The sequence below is a fragment of the Panthera tigris genome, chromosome B4, assembly GCF_018350195.1.
Source record: "Panthera tigris isolate Pti1 chromosome B4, P.tigris_Pti1_mat1.1, whole genome shotgun sequence".
Classification (NCBI taxonomy): domain Eukaryota; kingdom Metazoa; phylum Chordata; class Mammalia; order Carnivora; family Felidae; genus Panthera; species Panthera tigris.
The window spans coordinates 109,332,174-109,346,323 of NC_056666.1; the positions used below are offsets into that span (position 1 = coordinate 109,332,174).

General features: G+C 38.4%; 2 protein-coding genes across 4 annotated transcripts in view; one reads left to right on the plus strand and one right to left on the minus strand.

Moving 5' to 3' along the window:
• Positions 1–10,124, minus strand: part of CEP290 (centrosomal protein 290) — a 91,407-nt gene extending 81,283 nt beyond the window's left edge. Inside the window, 7 exon segments of the mRNA XM_042992851.1 lie at positions 250–303; positions 5,059–5,202; positions 7,636–7,682; positions 7,948–8,017; positions 8,987–9,064; positions 9,221–9,350; positions 9,913–10,124. Of these exon segments, the coding sequence (XP_042848785.1) occupies positions 250–303; positions 5,059–5,202; positions 7,636–7,682; positions 7,948–8,017; positions 8,987–9,064; positions 9,221–9,322 (495 nt within the window). The 5' untranslated portion in view covers positions 9,323–9,350; positions 9,913–10,124.
• Positions 10,125–10,150: 26 nt separating this feature from the next.
• Positions 10,151–14,150, plus strand: part of TMTC3 (transmembrane O-mannosyltransferase targeting cadherins 3) — a 62,195-nt gene continuing 58,195 nt past the window's right edge. For 2 of the 3 annotated variants that reach the window (XR_006220097.1, XM_042992852.1), the window contains exon 1: positions 10,151–10,295. Coding sequence is in view for 1 of the 3 variants with exons in the window: in XM_042992852.1 (XP_042848786.1) it covers positions 10,216–10,295 (80 nt within the window). In the remaining 2 variants the exon portion in view is untranslated. Of the gene's footprint in view, positions 10,296–10,316; positions 10,505–14,150 lie in introns of those variants that run through there. The other variant, XR_006220098.1, reaches the window with a different exon arrangement.

A 14,150-nucleotide genomic window follows, 5' to 3' on the forward strand; every position in this document is an offset into this window, starting at 1 on the left:
TCAGTTAGCAAACAAAGAATGGCTTATAAAACAAAGCAAAATTTACCCACGTAAAGTAAGAGATGAATACAGTACTTGATGGCTTCAACTCTCATTTTCTATTTCCCTGAGACAAATTCATATCATAAAATCAGCCAGCGTGAAAACATTATTAGAAGAATCCAGTTCTAGTTAGAGTACAAATTTACGAAAACTTTTTTAACAAGTATCTTTGTTGAACTGCCACAACTACTAAAATTTTTTACCAACCTCTCTTCTTAATTTGCTGTTTTCATTCTCTGCCTCCTCATTTCGAAGAGCCAACTAAAATAGCAAAAAAAAAAAAAAAAAAAAAAAGAAGATTAATAATAATAAAATTCAGCAGTGATTCAATATAAAACCAGGCTTTCAGCCGATCAATTTAAATTTGAAATCCTCTCTAATGAAGTAGAGAATGATTAACTGTTAAGGATTTCACGTTGATCCAAGACATGAACAATAATCCAAAATTTGTGAAATCTAAGGATTGGGAAAAGTAAAACAGGTTAAGTTTAAAAGCTTCAATAATCAAACTAAAACCAAAACTCTAACCAAAGTTTTGTATACAGATTATCCACCCCCACTCCTGCCAAAATCTAATAAACAGTAATTTTCTGTCCAAAATCTTTAGCATTTTGCAGTTCTTCTATGTCAGGTCTAGAATATTCTGTGTTCTGTTGAGCATTAAATTACTTAGAAATATAAGGCAGTACAACATAATGGTTAAAAAGAAGCAATCTGAAATCAGACTGGCCCAAGTTTATATTCTTCGTCCACCAATTTCTAGTACAATATGAACAAACCATTTACCATCTCTTAAATTCAATTTTTCCGTTTCATATGTTGATGTAAAAATTAAGTACATTGTATATAAAGTCATCAGCACAATGCTCAGTGCATGAAATAACAAAAAAAATTATGGAGTGTTCCTTCTCCTTATATAGATGATTTCAGTTATGACTCTTTTTGTTTCCCAAAACAAATATTATAACCATTATCATAGATTTTTTTCATCCGTTGTCCAAACCCCAGCCCTCTTATGACCTTTCACTTTTCTGCTTTTGCCTCTTATTCGAGGAAAAAATAAAATATCAGTGGTTTGCAATTATAATACATTTAAAAGTCTATAATAAATAACCAAATCAGTATGTGAACCTTGATGGAACCTTGGATATTGGGTGGAGGACTGTGAAGGGATTAGGCCAATAGAAAAAAATATGTTTTATAGACTAGATAGTAGAGTATTGAATAAATATTAAATTTCCTGCATATGGTAATTATATAGTGGTTATTTTGGGGAATACACTTTTTAGGAGAGACATGCTGAAATATTTCAGTGTGAAGTATCATCTTATCTGCAGTCAACTCTTAACTGACGCAGCAAAGAGAAAGAGAGGGAGATACAAAGATACTGACAGAAGGGCACCTGGGTGGCTCAGTCCATTGGGAGTCTGACTTTGGCTCAGGTCATGATCTCACAGTATGTGGGTTTGAGCCCCACATCAGGCTCTGTGTTGAGAGCTCAGAGCCTGGAGCCTGCTTTGGATTCTGTGTCTCCCTCTCTCTCTGCTCCTCCCCTGCTTGTGTTCTGTCTCTGTCTCTCAAAAATAAACAAACATTCAAAAAAGATTTTTTCTTAAAACAAAGAAACTGACAGGTAAAATAAATGTGGTAAAATTTTGATAATTGGGGAATCTATATGAAGAGTATATGCATGTTTATTTGATAGTTTTCAAAATAAAAAGGTTAGAGAAAGTTTATAACAAAATGCAAAATGCTACACAAATTTGAGTTTACCTACTACTACTAATCATCATCACCATCATCATCATCCTTATCATCATCATCAGCTAGGAGGTAAGAAATAGTCCCATTGTTTATGAATTGGAAAATTTTAACAAGGACAGAGATGTAAAGAACACTGAAGCATTTAACACTACTCATGCTCCTTTCTCTTAGTTTGTCAAACATCACATTTTTTATTTTTGTCCTTTCTAAAGTGTTGTTCCTTGAAGCACCTCTTCCTATTCATTAGACATTTCTCAGAGATCGCCTTACAGTCATTTCTATGGCTTCAATATCTATGTTGATAACTCACAAATCATCATCCACACTTTCTTTCATGAATTCCAAATCCATAGATCTCTTTTGTGAATATGCCCACTGGGACCTTGGACTCAACATGTATAAAAGTGAAAACTAATTGCACACCTTCTAAACCCCTCTTGCATCCCTCCTTAGTGGGGCCCCTCTCCTTTCCTCCCTCTCATCTGACAATCATTCACTACATCCAATTACACCTACCTCTCTAAACGTGTCTCCAGCCCTTAATCCCTTGAGTTATGACTTTAATTAGTCCATCATTGGCACCTGCCTGAATTACCACACCTGTCTCCTTACTATTCCTAGTCCCCTTCAATCCACTCTCTCTAAAGCTGAATAAATTTCAGAAATATAGATCTCATCATGATATTCTTGGATTCAAAATTCTTCATTGGTTCCTTTTAGGAAAAGGAGCAAATTCCTTAGAAACTGACTTGTGCGGGGCGCCTGGGTGGCGCAGTCGGTTAAGCGTCCGACTTCAGCCAGGTCACGATCTTGCGGTCCGTGAGTTCGAGCCCCGCGTCAGGCTCTGGGCTGATGGCTCGGAGCCTGGAGCCTGTTTCCGATTCTGTGTCTCCCTCTCTCTCTGCCCCTCCCCCGTTCATGCTCTGTCTCTCTCTGTCCCAAAAATAAATAAAAAACGTTGAAAAAAAAAAATTAAAAAAAAAAAAAAAAGAAACTGACTTGTGCTTCTCTCTCCAGAGGATCACAAATGTTTGAACTAGGAAGGCAGGATAGTACAGTGGTTTAGAACACAGACTCACTGAGTAAGTTTGGATTTAAATCCTGGTCTTACAACTTATTATTTCTGTAATCATGAACAATTACTTAATCTTTCTGTGCCTCAGTTTACTCATCTATAGCATGGGGAAATGTTACCTATCTTATATGATAAGTACGAAATGAGGAATAACAAATGAGTGCATATAAGGTAACTGGCAATTAGTAAGGGTTCTATACTAGCTATTTTACTTATATTTCAGCCAGAATGAGTAACTGTAGTTCCCTGAATTCACCATGCCATCTCTTCCCTCTAGATCTTAGCAAATGCTGTATCTTCAGCCCAGAATGCCATTTCTTTAACCACCAAGGCCATCCCATTCCCTTGCCAGACTAACTCCTACTTCAGTCTTAGTTTACAAATCACTTCCTGAACCTCAAGATTGATTTAGATATCCCACCCCAGAGTATCATCCATGTTACATTTGTTATTGACAATGAATATCAAGAAGCAGAATATTATTGCCCTGTCTCTGGCAAGCTGTGAATACTCAATAAAACTGAATGACTGGTTAAGGGCAAAGAAGAAATTGCCAACAACTCATACTCATATTCCATCTCAAAGAATCTAGCAACTAGAATGGTATACAGCCTATGTATTCAAGCTCTCTGTGTATGTACCTATGAATAAAGATAGTAGTCTAAGAAGAATGGACAAGGTAGTTGTGATTCACTAAGGGTATGTGGTATGAATGGCAAAAAAGTTGACTAATACATGGGCTAGACAGAAGAACAATGGTCTAGAAAACCACAAACATCCCAACAAGCAATTCCATTACTGTATATCATAGGTTAAATCCCTTATGATTATTTTTTTTAACACTTATTTTTGAGACACAAAGACAGAGACAAAGCATGAGTGGGGGAGGGGCAGAGAGAGAATGGGGAGACACAGAATCTGAAGCAGGCTCCAGGTTCTGAGCTGTCAGCACAGAGCTGGATGCGCGGCTCAAACCCACGAACTGTGAGATCATGACCTGAGCGAAAGTTGGATGCTTAACCGACTGAGTCACCCAGGCGCCCCCAAATCCTTTATGATTATTAAGAAAGCCATAGGTCTATTACGTTTTACTGAGTCAACTAAACAGACAATCCTCTAAGAACTTATTTCTAATCTTTAGGCGCCATTAATCCATACTTTTTCCACTACAACAAGTGTATAAATAGCTCACTCATATGAATCTTCTAAATTATATAAGAAAATGGATACAGCAAGAATAGGGATGTTTTTCCTTACAAATAAATTTATAACATTCTTTTAAATAGCAACATCACCTTATAATCATTGTTGTTTATTTAAAATTTACCACCTTCGGGGCGCCTGGGTGGCTCAGTCGGTTGAGCGGCCGACTTCAGCTCAGGTCATGATCTCGCGGTCCGTGAGTTCGAGCCCCGTGTCGGGCTCTGTGCTGACAGCTCAGAGCCTGGAGCCTGTTTCAGATTCTGTGTCTCCCTCTCTCTGACCCTCCCCTGTTCATGCTCTGTCTCTCCCTCTCTCAAAAATAAATTAAAAACGTTAAAAAAATTTTTTTTTAATTTACCACCTTCTATTTCTAAGAGAACAATGGACAAAATAAGATTCTCAGGATGTAATACACCATTCACTTAAAGGACACAAAGGTAGAGAAAGCTTCTGAGAATCTGGAATGGGACAGTTACCACACTTGGGCAGATTTTGTATAAGTTGACTGACAGGTGAGGCAAATTAGGAAACATGTTGTTTTCCGACAGGAATTTACAAATTCATCTGCCAAAAATTTTGCCCTCAAACTAAATTTAAGTGTACACTGCATGAATTATCTTATAAATAACAAGGAATAACCTAAAAGGTAATGACTATATTTGTATAAATGATGAAATACTATGATTTAAAATATGCATTGATTTACAAAATGTTGGCATTAACACAACTTAAGAACCTTTACTTTTTTATGGATAGCTATTTATTGCATAAAGTTGAGGTACTCTTGAAGACAAGGAATTTGATTTAAAGATGTGATGACAACATGAACAGTGATGTAAAACCGTAGAGATAAGTATACAGTACATCAATTCTCACATAAAACATACTAACTGATACTTACCACTATAAAATGCATAATCAGGTGTTTTTACATAACTTAAATGGTTAAGATTCATTGAAAAAATGTTCCTTACTTGTTCATTAACTTTCTTCTCTTTCTCCAACTCCTTTTCCATGTCCTCCAATTCTCTATCTTTTTGTTCCAATTGCTTTTCAAGTTGGCGAATTTCATCACGTAAAAACCGAGTGTCACGACCACCTGCAGATTGCTGAGCCATCTTAAATTAAACCAAAACTATAAATCAATCTCATTATAATTGGAGAATCAACAACAAACTGACTTTAAATTTGTATTATAATCAGCACCGGATGTTTAAAATCATGTTAGCTTAAGAACCTGTTTTTAAAACTGTTAATTTGAGCTTTAGTTTCCAGACTGGCAAGCCCTTAAACTTTTTCTGAGCCACCCACAGCTACAAATGGACTGTCAATCATTCAGGCTCTATTATAACCACTGAGCCACAGACCCCAGACTAAACCACACAGGCAGAGAACACAGGCAATGAGCTATGAAGGCTTCTCCTGAGCATCAGAACTCTGAAACCAGGCTACAACTCACCAGGGCCTCCACCCAGTCGCTGACCTCTGGTGCTCTTAACCTGCCCTTTCCCTCAGACTCTCTTTAGACCATTGCTGTCTAACAGGACTTTCTAGGATAATGGAAATGTTCTCTGCACAGTAGAGTACTACAGCCACTACCTACATGTGGCTTTGAGCACTTGAAATGTGGCTACTGCAACTACAGAACTGAATTTTTAATTTTAATTGTAATGAATTTAAGTTTAAATAGCCACTTGCAAATAACCACAAGTGATTAGTGTTACTGTACTAGATTGGCCTAGACTAAGGTCATCTTTAAAATCTTGTGCCAGATTGGGCACCTGGCTGGCTTAGTAAGTAGGGCATTCAACTCTTGATCTCATGGTCATGAGTTCGAGCCTCACATTAGGGGTAGTTTAAAAAAAAAAAAATCTTATGGCAAATTAAATCCATTTCACTTCATGTTCCTGTTATTTGGACTCATAGTCCAAAACATCCTTTTGTCATCTACCTGTCTCACATTCATCTCTTTACAATACAGTTGTCTTAATCCTATATAATACTTTTCTCACTCTTTTCCTCCTTCAGAAAACCTTCCATTGTGCTCTCAAAAATCAAGATAAATTTTTTATACCCCCAGCCCTTTTACTGAATCATACTCTCCATCTCCCTGCCTTAGGTCCAATTTGGTTCCTTTAATATACTAATTCCTTTGGAAGTCTTTTAATTGGGAGATGCTCATTCTTTCACATCCCATAGACCTTAGGGTCAAGACATGGTGTTGATTTACCTCAACCTGCAACTTCCAGGCTATCCTTCCTCCATCATTTTGTGAAAATTCCAGCTGCTTTGAATTCCACATGATATCCAGTTATCTAATCCCTACCTACTCAGGGTAGTAGCAAACTACTAACTTCCCAACTGTTCCCTCTCAAAATTCATTGAGAATTTTTGGCACATGGCTCCTAGTCTTCCACAAAAAGCCCCACTAAGCAGTTTCCACATCCATATAACTCTCATTCTGGTCTCTCTCTCTCACTTTTTTTTTTTTTTTTTTACATGCTTCTTGAATTCACTATAGCCTCCCACTTTCATGCCCACACCAGAACATTGTGCCAGCAGAAACATTCTCTCATGATTCCTAGTATACCTGCCCTCTGACCTCACAGGACCCTCTAATCCCTGGACTCCTCTCTAACCTCTCCCACCAATCAAATCTTGATTTCTTTACCCATCAGCTGACATTTCATAATCACCACATCAACCACTTTCTTACTAGTATCTCCCACAGCCCTATCCTTCCATTCCACAGCAGGTACCTGGCTAAACACTAACAGAATGAATCCAACTTCAGAATTAATTTAGTAAGTATTAACTGAGAGTGGCTGATATTCTTCTAGGAGATGGATATACAGTAGGGGATAAAAAATAACTCCTCCCAGTTCACAGTTAATAAGTAAAAGAATCAGGATTTGAACTCAAATCATCTGACTCTATATCTCCTAATCTCCACTTCATTCTCCACTATTTTTGAAGCTTAATTTTCCTTAAAATTTGACCATATATCTTCCCCTCTTATTTTTAGCAATCCCTCCAATCTCTCCACTTCCAGGTACTAAACCTACAAACATAAAAGCTTCTATACACATCCATTCTTCCTATTAAAAAGAAGGTCTTTTCTCCCTTTTAAAGGCTAATTTTTGTAGCACATTCCTTCCCACATTCTCAGGAATTTCAATGTCTTGGTTCCTTAACACTACATTCATATTTTGGCTCTTAGCTTTCTCAAAAGCTACTTCTTCTGCCATATCCTTCTGTCACCATTCCTCAAATTCCCATATGCCTCCATGCCAGCTCAGTTATTAGTAATCTTCTGTATAACCCTCTAGCCTGTAAACTTCAGGTTATTTAATGTTTTTATTTTGTTCACAACTGAATGCTCAATTCTTAGAATTTAAGGTATGTAATAAATATATAAAATATATGTTGAACAATTAATTATGAACACAATATCACTCTTGTGATTTTCCAGACAACAGAAAATTGTAAAAGTATTAATTCAAAGTAATGAAATTAACAATTACACCCTAGGGAAATACAAAAGGACATACCTCCAGTTCATTTTCCAGTTTCATTACTTTAGTTTTTAATTGATTTTCTATTAAAAAAAAAAGTTTCAATTGGTCAGATTTATCTCAAAACAAACTTTTACATAAATTTCAATAAAGTAATAAAATTATTTTTAAAGACTCCATCATGATTGTAATAAGGTAACATAAGAGAAAGTAACTTCTATAACTCATCCATAAAACAGGAGTTCTAGACATGTCTTTCAAAGTAAGTTGGGAATACACACATTTTATAGAATATGTTAAACGGAGTCCCCTATTGGACACTATGATAAACTTCTTCCAGGGCATTACCGAATTTTGCTTGTTCTTCTCCAGCTTTTTCAACTTCCTCCAAAGCTAGTTCTACTTCTTGAGCTTTCATCTAAACATTTAAAAAGAAAAGTTATTTCAATATGCCTTTACAAAAGCACTGAAAACAAGGACTTTGTTTCATTTGCTTTCCTAGTATTTAATGCCTTCAGTACCTGGGATATGGAGATTTTCAGTAAATGTTTGTTGAATAGATGGCTTTCTTATTTAAGGATATGACAGCTTCAAAATATCTTTGACTCCTCTTTTTCTCCTCAATCTCATACGTGGTAATGTAACTTTTCTAATGTTCTAATTTTTCCGTAATGTTTTCTACTATCTTTTCCTATTCCAATTGTCATTATTCTAGTCCAGAATCTTATGTTTAACCTCCTTCACAACGTTCTGTCTAAACAGCTTCAATTCCCTTCATTCTGTCCTTTTAACATACCTAGTTTAGCCTTCCTAAGGAATACTTTTGAATCAATCAATTGTGGCTCAAAAATCCTAACAGCTCCTCATAGGCAATAGCATAAAATACACTTAGACTACTGTAAACTATACCCAACATTTATTTTGTCTACAATTTACTATTAACTTTCTGCACCTGTCTCCTCAAATGTAAAGAATAAGCACATTTTCTAGTCCCAGTTTTTATTTAGGGTGATTTCTACCTGCAGTATACTCATTGGCCTTTGCCCTTTATGAGGCCTCTCACACCAAAATCTCTCCCCCTCCTAACAAATCCCTACAGAAGTCATTCATAGTTTTCATTCTGACTTGAGAATTATGTTAACATAATTAACAAAGGACCTCCGTATGTTATTTTTAAACACCCCCATCCTGTTTCCCTTATACATTCTTCTAGGAACTTTAGAACAGAAACTAGCAATGTTTTGCACACTAAAATCCTCAATCCACATTTGAAGCAATCTCATTTTCAGTGATCTTGGTACTTTCATAAAGATTAACTTATTTAAGAACAGTTCCTTAAACGTCCTCTAATAGTCAAAACCATTGTTAAAACCCACAGCATACAAACCTTCATTAGTGATTGAGTAATTCTGAAAAGGTGTATCACATTTTCTTGACTTGCATGTTTTAGCTCACTTATTTCCACCTAAGTAAAGAGAAAGCAACTATTTTATATTTTATAACCCTTAGGCAAAATATGAGAACTCTTCCATTTGTGACATTCATTGATTTCGTGGACAACTTAATCATAGTTGTGCGTGTACGTACACACACAACTATGTATTGTTTATCAGTTAAGCACCTTGGATAAGGAAACCAGTAAATTATCTGCCAATTCTTCTTGACGAGGCAGGTCATCTGGGTCAACTTTTATTATTTCTTTCCAGTTTATATTAGGTGGCATCGTGAAATCTTTCACTGCGCTTTACCTTCTGTAACAAAACAGGTGGGTATTAGCATTTTCAATGTAAACAACATTACTGTTTTTGTAGATTACATCATTATAACTGTAAGATGTTAGCAAAGAGCAATGGCTCCTTAATTGTACGACAGATATACATATATACAGATATATATAGCCTTGATCAAAATTACAGCTGGCACAAACCAGCAGATGCTGCACCAGCTAAATAAACTACAAGTTCCCTTCCTAAGACTCATCTAGATAAGAACTAAGGTTCTGCGTCTCCTCCTCTACGCCCCCCCTTACCACTAGAGGCGCTCGAATATCTAATGGTGCCAAGCGCGGGGCTGCCTGGAAGGCTGAAAATGAATCCTGATTCGGAGAAGCAGGAACTGGGGGTAAAAAGGGTGCGGAAACGGCTGAAATGGGCGCAGGTAGGCCGAGGAAACCAGGGCCGAAGCTAGAAGACAAATGGGTTGCCAACCAAAGACTAGGGAGCAGGGAAGCTAGGCTGTTACATACGGGCCCTGAGGCTTAAAGAACCTGCTTGGAAAGAAACTGGCTGCTCCCTCTCACCAAAATCCACCCACCTAACCAAGGATGGCAACCAGCAGCGTCCCCTCATCTGCCGCACGGACCAAGCTTGGTCCCGCCGCTACGCCCGACAGCTCCACAGCGCGCTTCCACCGGGTCTCTGGATCCCGCCAACTGGTCCAGTGCAATCAAGAGCGGCAGCGGCAGCTAGGCGACACCATTCCCCACCCAGCTAAAGACGGAACAAGGCCCCGGATGCGAGGGGAGCCTACATTTCACGACCTTGGGTGATGCTTTGCGTTTAGATTCTCCTGCAAGGTCCCTTGTACTCTCTGTTAAAGACTGGAAGAAGGTGAGGGATGAGGACTCCAAATCCCAGAGTGCAGTTCTGCATGCAATGTTTGTGCATGCTGGGAAATGAAGTCTCTGAGATGTGGAGGTAGGCCGTTCCCGGCGTGCAATGCGGGAGGCTGCGACGGTGCTGGGGTGGTGGGGGAACGACCCGGAGGCGGGAGGCGCAGTGGCTGAGGCGCGTGTGCGCCGGTGACCAGAATTAGATAGACCATGACTGTGCCTTCGGTGGCGTCACTCGCTGGGCCGCTTTTCCTGAGATTTCCCTAACCCGTCTCCTGGTGGAACTGCTCCCAGGTGAGGTCGGGCTACGGGTCAGCGGCGGGGGAGGAGTTGAGGGGAGCGGTCCCGGCTTAACGAAGCTCGTGCTTTGGGGCGGAAGGACTCGGTCCAGGTCTGAAGAGGTGGGAAGCACCCTTCTCCTTAGGGGTTTGCAGACGTTCCCCGGGTGGTGCCCTCTGTAAGAAGAAAAAGTTTTAGTTTTCTTTGCTCTCAGAATCCATTCAGTATAGTGGAGTGGGGCCGCGCCGCCAAGATCGTGATTTCGGGGTGAGTAAAGAATCGAGAAAAGGACACATTCTTTTCTGTCCGCCTTACCTGTAGCACCGTAGCCTTCGTGGATCGGAGGACCTGAAGGTTGAGGTACTGGCATAGAGTGAAGGCTCCAGAGAGGGGAGTTCAGAATTTGTCCAGGCTACTGCTGGGGTGGAGAGAGAAGGGCCTCAGTATTCACCAGCCCGGAAACTGTCACTTGCTTGGTTACCGAAGATGCCCTTATATGAAAGTGTTCTCAGGTGTTTACAGTTCTTTTGGACAAAGTTTCCCCATCCTGCTGCGCTCAGCCATTCTGAAATATAATACACTAGTAGGTAACTTTCTGAAAAAGCCTTAAACTTGAAATGACATTTTCAACTGTTTGGACCATTGCCTCTTACAGTTATCTTCTTTTTAGGACTTTTTCTTAATTGTAATTGATATATTTTCCTTCTGAAAATATACAGATTTTTTTCCAAACCACGTGTTTGGGTAAAACAAATAGCTCAGTAAAAAATAAAAACATACCGATTTCGTAAGATACAAATCTGATGAATGTCTTTAAAATGTAGGAATGATGATTTTGTTGTATCCTTTACGGAGATTATATGCCACATGCTGTTCATTATCTTTTTCACATGCTTACATTACATCCCCAGAACCTGCGTACCTTGTAACTCTAAGTTTTACCTTTTGACTAGTCTGTTCTTTGTTTCAATGAGTTCGTTTTTGTTTTTTGGTTTGTTTTTGTTGTTGTTTTTTTTTTTTTTTTTAGATTGCGCATGTTAGATCATACGGTATTTGTCTTTTTCCGTCTGACTTATTTCACTTAGCATAATGCTCCCAGGGTCCATCCATGTTGTCCCAAATTGCAAGATTTCCTTCTTTTCATGGCTGAGTAATGTTCCATTGTATGTATATACCACATTTTCTTGATTCATCTGCCAGTGGTCACTTAAGGTATTTCCACGTCTTGGCTATTGTAAATAATTCTGCAATGGATATGGAGGGTATCTGCAATGGATATCTCATCTGGATAGTGGTTTCATTTGCTTCGGATGTATATCCAGAAGTGTAATTGCTTGATAATATGGTAGTTCTGTTTTAAATCGTGAGTGACCTCCTGGCTGTTTTCCATAGAGGCTGCACTGGTTTACATTCCCACCAACAGTGTGAGAGGGTTCTCTTTTCTCCACATCCTTGACCACAGTTGTTATCTTTTGTCTTCATGATGACAGTAAACTGACAGGTGTGCGGTGGTGTCTCAGGGTTTTGATTTGCATTTTCCTGCTGTAGTGATATTGAGCACCTTTTCATGTACCTGTTGGCCATTTGTAAGTCTTTGGAAGAAGTTCTTTTGTTTTTTCATTTGTTTAAATGTTTATTTTTAATAGAAAGAATGGGAGAGGGGCAAAGAGAAGAAGACAGAGAATCCCAAGCAGGCTCTGCCCTGACAAAAAAAAAAAAAAAAAAAAAGAAAAAAAAAAGAAACTCTGGGCTCAAACTCACGCACCTGTGAGGTCAAGACCTGAGCTGGAATCAAGAGTTGGACTCTTAACTGACTGAGCCACCCAGGTGCCTATGCCTGTTTTTAAATCAGATTCTTTTGTTTTTTTTGCTGTTGAGCTGTTTAAGTTCCTTACATATTTCAGATACTAATCCTTTATCAGATGTATGATTTGCAGGTATTTTCTCCCATTCCATAAGTTGCCTTTTCATTTTGTTAATAGTTTGGTGTGCAGAAGCTTTTTAGTTTAATGTTGTCCCACTTGTTTATTTTTCCTTTTTGCTTTTGGTTTCAAATCCAAAAAAAAAAAAAATCATTGTCAAGGTCAGTGTCGAGGAGCTTACCTTTATGTTTACTTCTAGGAGTTTTATAGTTTCGGGTCTTACATTCAAGTCTTTAATCCATTTTGTATTGATTTTTGTGAGTACTGTAAGATTATGCACTTTCATTCTTTCACATGTGGCTCTCCAGTTTTCCCAACACCAGTTATTAGACTCTACTTTCTTCCTTACGTATTTTTGGTCCTTTGTTCATTTCTGGGCTGTCTTGTTCCATTAATCTATATATTTTATGGAAATGCCATAACTATACAAATGCCAATACTATAACTTTGTCACACTATCTCACTTACTCTTCATCACAGTCCAGTGGAGTAGGTGCCTATATTGTCCTCATTTTCCAACTAAGTTAAAAAACTTAAGCTTGGAGAAGTTAAGTACTGTGCTTAAATAGTGTGATATTGGGCATGGATCTTTCTGGCTGGAGAACATTCTCTTGACTGCCATACTACCTCCTCAGGCATGCTGGGACCAGTATCTGTGGAGTGCTTCTTCTTCAGTCTTGCTGTCTGTAGTAAATATCACATTCTAATGATGTAACTTTGTTTACTCAAGAATTTGAATTACGTTTTTCATATTCAGGTTTTAATTCATAATTTAGCAAGGAAGAGATGAGATCTAATCATGTGCTTAAAACTGCATATTTATTTTCGTGGAATCTGATTTTTCTGTAGCACCTTGTTTTTTTTCTTGTTTTTCATTCATTATCACTATTCTGTATATTCATTTACTAGTTTCGTTTGTCTGTTTTCATCTTTACTACCCTTAGTTCCCCTCATCCTCTTGTTCACATTTATATTGCCAGCATCTCAAGGTACCTGGTCTAATGGTAAATTTTATTTTCACTTTTCAGAAGTGAAAATAAATTCAGAGAACCTAAGTAATTTCCTAATAGTTAATGAATCCAAGACTGTTACCCAGATCTCAATTACAGTCCTGACAAAATGCAAAATCTTGCTTAAATTTCATTTTTTTTTTTACTCTAACAGTATTTTTGAGCTTGTACACTGTCCTAGCATTGACTTATAACCTCCTTAGGAGCTTTCCAGGTGTAATCCGAAACTGGCTTCTGAACATGGAGGGCAGAGAGACAAAGGGGAAGGCCATTCCAGGTTGGAAGGTGGCAGCTTCACTAAGTAAAGGGTACTTACCTATGAGGCTTGTCTTGCATAGTGGAAAGACTAATGAACCCCTGCACCCACCCAATCTGAAAAGTTTATATAGAGAGGCCTTAATTGGGTTCAGTCAAGTATATTGTGCAGGTGTTCTCAACACCATATCATTATCTCAAGGCTATGTCCTTGCAGTAGCCTTTGGGATAGCAAAGCTTGCATGAAAAGCAAACAACCCACATTCCAACTGGAGGGGACAGATCACTTGGGCCCAATTTATAGATCAGCTGGCAGTCACATTTGTTTTTTGTTTTTTTTAAGTTTATTTTGGCGTGCAGGTGGGGAAAAGGCAGAGGGGGAGAAAAAGAGAATCCCGAGCTGACTCTGTGCTGTCAGCACAGAGCCCTATGCGGGGCTCAATCCCACAAACATGACCTGAGCCAAAATCAAAA